The sequence below is a fragment of the Pseudophryne corroboree genome, chromosome 7, assembly GCF_028390025.1.
Source record: "Pseudophryne corroboree isolate aPseCor3 chromosome 7, aPseCor3.hap2, whole genome shotgun sequence".
Taxonomy (NCBI): domain Eukaryota; kingdom Metazoa; phylum Chordata; class Amphibia; order Anura; family Myobatrachidae; genus Pseudophryne; species Pseudophryne corroboree.
Genome location: NC_086450.1, coordinates 393,048,511 through 393,054,510, shown reverse-complemented (window position 1 = coordinate 393,054,510; position 6,000 = coordinate 393,048,511). Strand labels below are relative to the sequence as shown.

Here is a 6,000-nt window from a genome sequence, read left to right as displayed (position 1 = left end):
CTGCTGCGATCAGGTCTGAATTAGGCCCTAAGCATTCATAACTGCCACTAGAATGGGGGCCCCTCTGATGAAACCAAAAGAAAGACTCTCCATTTGTGTTCATTATTTAGCTAAAGACCGTCCATGACATCACCACCTAGCTGAACAGCGGACAGAATAATATACGGTCCAGTAACTGCAAGGATAAAACATCCTACTTTATTTTTTGACAATACTTTTTTGACGGTTAAGTGCCAAGCAACCAACATCTTTCATATCATTCCTCAAATAAACGTACAGTATAAAAGTATTCAGTCTACCATTATTTTTCTATGACACCAATAACAAAGAGACTTTGATAACGATCCTCTTGAATTTGTTCATATATTTAGATTTTAAACACATGATAACATACAAATCAGATTAGCAAAAATTCACACCATATACAAAATAATCATTGTTTCTGGTACACAAGATTAAAAATACATTTCCGCTGGCTTGTAAAGCAAGTCTTAAACATTTACTATGAATATCTAAAAAGTCATGTAAAAGAGGAACAGGAAACATGTCCATACATAGCCCTTACTAGCCTTTGCATTAAAGGTGCCTCCTCCATCTCTTCTGACTTGGACACACTTCTATGAACTTAAACCTTATATATCAAAGGCCAGAAACGGGTGACACCCGTGTCAGTGGGATCAGTATGAAATACCTACAATCAAAATCCAGACGGTCAAAATCCTGACAACAATTGACCGACGGTCAAAATCCTGACAAGGTCAAAATCCCGACATTTAAAATGTCGACAGGTCAAAAAGTCGACACAAGTTTTTCATTGTGTTTTTGGTGTGTATGTCGACATAGGTTGACATGGATACCGTATAAGTGTACCGGGTCCCCTCGCATGGCTCGCTGCACTGGCCAGGATTCGGGCCCGGTGACTCATTGCGCTCGGCACACTATTATATTCTCCCTCCGGGTCCACTGGGATGGTAAAGTATGAACAAGTCGGTTTCAATAAAAAAAAATCATGATACAAAACTTATGTTGGCTTTTTGACCTGCTGACATTTTAAATGTCGGTATTTTGAGCTTGTCGGTATTTTAAATGTCATTTTTTTTTACCATGTCAGGATTTTGACCGTCAGTCTTTGGTTGTCGGGATTTTGATTGTAGGTAAATTAACCGCATCTCGTGTCAGCATCGTCCATGGGTAGCTGGGTATACTACGTTAGGTAAACACAAACAGCTGAAACAAAGTAAAATAAGTGCTCAGACTTTCCACTCAAAGTCACATATAAAAAAAGTGTAGTACATGAATCTTGACAGTATTGAGTACCATGTATTTATTGCACTTTTGTCTGGGACTATGGCAGTGGTTCCCAAACATGGGGGCAAATGTATTAAGCCTGGAGAAGTGATAAAGCAGTGATAAGTGCAAGGTGATAACGCACCAGCCAATCAGCTCCAATATGTAAATGAACAGTTAGGAGCTGATTGGCTGGTGCGTTATCACCTTGCACTTATCACTGCTTTATCACTTGTCCAGGCTTAATACATCTGCCCACGGTACTCAAGGCATACTAACAGACCAGGTTTTAAGGCTATCCATGCATAAGCACAGGTGACAATCAGTACAGTCAATTTGATTATGCCATATGTGCACAAGCATGGATATCCTTAAAACCTGGACTGTTAGGGTGCCTTGAGGACCGCGTTGGGGAAACCCTGGACTATGGTGTTTTTTGTCCATGCTCCCAATCCTTTTATCCTACTTGTATCCACCACCCTAACCCCTTCGGCAATTAGTGGCTCTCCAGATGCTATGGGACTACACGTCACAGAATGCCCTGCAACAGTTTTAGCATGCCCTTATATTAAAACTGTGGCAGGGCATGCTGGTTTGTGTGGTCCCATAGCAGCTGAAGGGTCGCTTATTGCTCACCCCTGTGTCTAAAGTCTAATAAAATAAAAAAAATGAAAAGTAGTTTTAAAATCAAAACATGGTATATATTGTGATACAATGATCAGAAAACTATGATGAAGCTTTTACACTGAAACCTGTATCTTAAAAAAAAAGCAACGTGATTCCAGGCTCTTGAGTGGCCATAATGGGGGTCATTCAGACCCGATTGCACGCTGCATTTTTATGCAGCCGTGTGATCGGGTCTGTACTGCGCATGCGCACGGGTCGCAATGCGCACGCGCGTCGCTAGCCGTCGCCGGGCAGCGACGAAGCTAACGAAGAAAGTGATCGCAAGAAGATTGACAGGCAGAAGGCATTCCAAGGCGGCAACTCACCGTTTTCTGGGAATGTCCGGAGAAACACAGGCGTGCCCAGCCGTTTTGGCAGAGGGTTCCTGACGTCACAGCCGGCCCGGATCGTCGCAGCATCTGAGTAAGTCCTGGGCTGTGCAGAAACTGCACAAACTTTTTTTTGTGCAGCTCACTGCACAGACCATCGCACCCCTGCATCGCACCCCTGCACAGCCCTTACCCCTCCCCCTGTAGGCGGCGATTACCTGGTCGCAGCAGTGTGCGACCAGGTCTGAATTAGGCCCAATGTCCAACGTCTTCTGCGGCCATTCAGACACACTCATGATTTGTGTTTGCTCCACATAAACGGTATCTGGACTCTGGATCGACACCAATTAGGTCGACACCCATTAGGTTGACACTAGAAATAGGTCAACTCTGCCATTAGGTCGACATGAACAAGGTTGACATGAAAAAAGGTCGACATGAGTTTTTAAATTTTTTTTTTTTTTACTTTTTCATACTTTACGATCCACGTGGACAATTGGGAACGGTAGCCTGAGTGAAGCGAGCCATGCAAGGGGACGCGGTGCACTAATTGGGGTTCCCAGTCACTCTACGACGAAAACTACACCAAACAAACATAAAAAACTCATGTCGACCTTGTTCACGTCGACCTAATGGCCGTGTCGACCTATTTCTAGTGTTGACCTAGCCACTGTCGACCAATGGGTGTTGACCCTGAGTCCCATACCCACATAAACATCCACAGCTTATATTATCAAAAAAGACCAAAGTGACTTACCATATGGAGCGTTTCACAATGTAAGTATCACTGGGAAAGGAACGTACATCTACCCTAACTAGAGAGATGTGTGTATTTGCCTCTTCATCACATGGGGGGTAATTCTGAGTTGATCGCAGCAGGAATTTTGTTAGCAGTTGGGCAAAACCATGTGCACTGCAGGGGGGCAGATATAACATGTGCAGAGAGAGTTAGATTTGGGTGGGTTCTTTTGATTCTGTGCAGGGTAAATACTGGCTGCTTTATTTTTACACTGCAATTTAGATTGCAGATTGAACACACCCCACCCAAATCTAACTCTCTCTGCACATGTTATATCTGCCCCCCCTGCAGTGCACATGGTTTTGCCCAATGGCTAACAAACTTGCTGCTGCGATCAACTCAGAATTACCCCCATTATTCGGACAGAATTTGGCTTCAAGTGTTTTGTGAACAATTCCCCTCATTCCTATTCTTCTGCCGTGAATTCAAACCCCACGGCAGAGCGAATGCATTGTATATGCTAATTTACTGACACAACGCAGAATGGTATTCTGCAGAGTGGCTAAATACCATTCCACAGTGTGTCAGTAAATTAGACACAGGCTAAATTATGTTGCTATTGTCTATATCTGTCCTCATTACCAGCAGCCCCACCCACTGCTTCTTAAATGGATGGCGCCAATAACAAATTGTGCAGTGGCTAATGCTGATGAAGTGTGTCAATGGCCATGTGCTGTATTATACAACTACCTTGGTTACACTACTGCCTTGCATCACAAACAGTGTGTCACCAGTCATTAACACACAACTCTACTCACTGGCCCTCATTCCGAGTTGATCGCTCACTAGCTACTTTTAGCAGCCGTGCAAACGCATAGTCGCCGCCCACGGGGGAGTGTATTTTCGCTTTGCAGGAGTGAGAACGCCTGTGCAGCAGAGCGGCTGCAAACACATTTTGTGCAAAACAAGACCAGCCCTGTAGTTACTTATCCTGTGCAATGATTGCTGCGACGAGTGACACGATAATGACGTCAGATACCCGCCCAGCAAACGCCCGGCCACGCCTGCGTTTTTCCAAACACTCCCAGAAAACGGTCAGTTGACACCCAGAAGCTCCCGCTGTCAATCTCCTTACGATCGGCAATGCTCTTTGTACCCGTATGTCGCGCATGCGCATTGCATACGCAGTTTTTCTGTTTTTTTAACTGATCGCTACGCAGCGACCAACAGCAGCTAGCGATCAACCAGGAATGAGGGCCACTGGCCATAGGTGCTTGCTGTTGTAGTGTAACACAAGCTGGCGAGATACTGACAGCTTTAATTCACCAGACATCATTCGGAGCACCATATACATTATTTTGTGATTTGTGTCGAAATAGAATCATTAAAAAAAAAAAAAAAAATGAACCAGACACAGACAAATGAAGAGTGAATAAATATAGAAAAAAAGTCTATATAAAAAGTGTCCCTGCTAAAGTTTTGTAGGCACTGGGAACAGCATTTCAGTTGTGTTAAAAATGTGAGTCTTTCCTTCGTGCAGGCCGTGATGGAGACACAACAATGATGTCATCGGAATCGTCAGACTGCGAGTCTTCTACGGGCGAATGTGTCTTCCCTGAAACTACATACCCCAGATAGGATATCAGCAATGGTACAATAATTACAGTAATAGTTTATGATGCATACAGTAATTTAAAGTCACTTACCTGACGGTGATCGCTGTGACAGTGAACTGTAGGAGACTGGCTTCTTGGCGGGTGTTTCCTCCTCTTCCTCCTCAGAGCTCAACTCTTGAATACAATCCTCACTGACGTCCCCACTGCTTCCACCCGCTGGGTTAATAAGATAAAACAGAATCGGGCTGTTATGTCATGTGAATGTGCATTCACAATTTACACATGTATCCATAAACTATTCCGGTAAGTAGATATAGGCCAGTGTGGGTTTAACAATTTTGCCTTACACTCAGGAGTTAATGAAGTTGGTATTTGTGCAGATGATGTTAATTTCTGGGTAATTACTTTATTTTGGCCAGTTAGAAAGGACTCTAACACCCCCTTTAAGGACAGACAGTCAAGATAGGGTTTTAACAGCGAGATAAAGCAGAGAGGTGATCATATTACCTCGTGAATAACGGACATCTTGGCTGGATGATTTCCAGGAGACGGGAGATCTTGTGTTCTCTCTGGGAGATCTTATGCGCTCTCTGGAAGGTTTTGTATTCTCGCTGGGAGATCTTGTATTGTCGCGGGGAGATCTCCTGCCTGGGCTCTCTCTGCCTTTCATCTCACTGGGTCTGACCCAAAGAACAATGACAGTAATGTGCATTGCACTAGATGGCTGCTAAGAAATCACTACACAAAAACTAGTATGCACTTGGGTAATCTGTATGAATAGGGTCATTCTCTTAATGCAAACATTCCACTGTTTAACAATCATTTACTGGGGTTTACTATACAGATGACCGGATGTGTGACACACACACGCTGGTATGAAAAACACAGTCACAGTGCACAGGCCCTGTTCAGTAACGTGCAGATTACACTTGGTTTGCTTGGTTACATAGAAGACTATACCTCTGTCCAAGCATTTTTGTGCGGGTCACATGCGCCCGGAAAGCAGACTGCAGAAATGTCACATGATCATCTTCAACCGCGCTGGGATCTGGTCCATGCTTGCCGTCGGATATGGTGCTGTCCTGGAGTTACAAGTACAAACAGATTGTAGCAGACCTAGCATTGAAGGGCCAGTAACAATAGGTTTCGTCCATGTCATTATTTCAGCGCTGTCTGCTGCCTGCACACATTAAAGGCAGCCATTTTGGGAGTTGAACCACACTTTTCGGGTTTGGCCACGCCCCACAGTACCCGGGCATTTGTCCGCCCTTGACGGCCCTGAATGTGAGACCATACTATGCAAAATACAAATACAGTATATCACAACATTTGTACTACTAAGATCCAATGTGAAACTTACCGC

General features: G+C 44.1%; 1 protein-coding gene across 3 annotated transcripts in view; it reads right to left on the bottom strand.

Annotated features, from left to right (window-relative positions):
• Positions 1-1,523: 1,523 nt before the first annotated feature.
• Positions 1,524-6,000, bottom strand: part of IQCE (IQ motif containing E) — a 208,346-nt gene continuing 203,869 nt past the window's right edge. For all 3 annotated transcript variants that reach the window (XM_063934625.1, XM_063934624.1, XM_063934626.1), the window contains 4 exons: positions 5,598-5,719; positions 5,145-5,317; positions 4,728-4,853; positions 1,524-4,642 (listed from right to left, as the gene is read on the bottom strand). In XM_063934625.1, the coding sequence (XP_063790695.1) occupies positions 4,533-4,642; positions 4,728-4,853; positions 5,145-5,317; positions 5,598-5,719 (531 nt within the window). In that variant the 3' untranslated portion in view covers positions 1,524-4,532. The remainder of the gene's footprint in view (positions 4,643-4,727; positions 4,854-5,144; positions 5,318-5,597; positions 5,720-6,000) is intronic.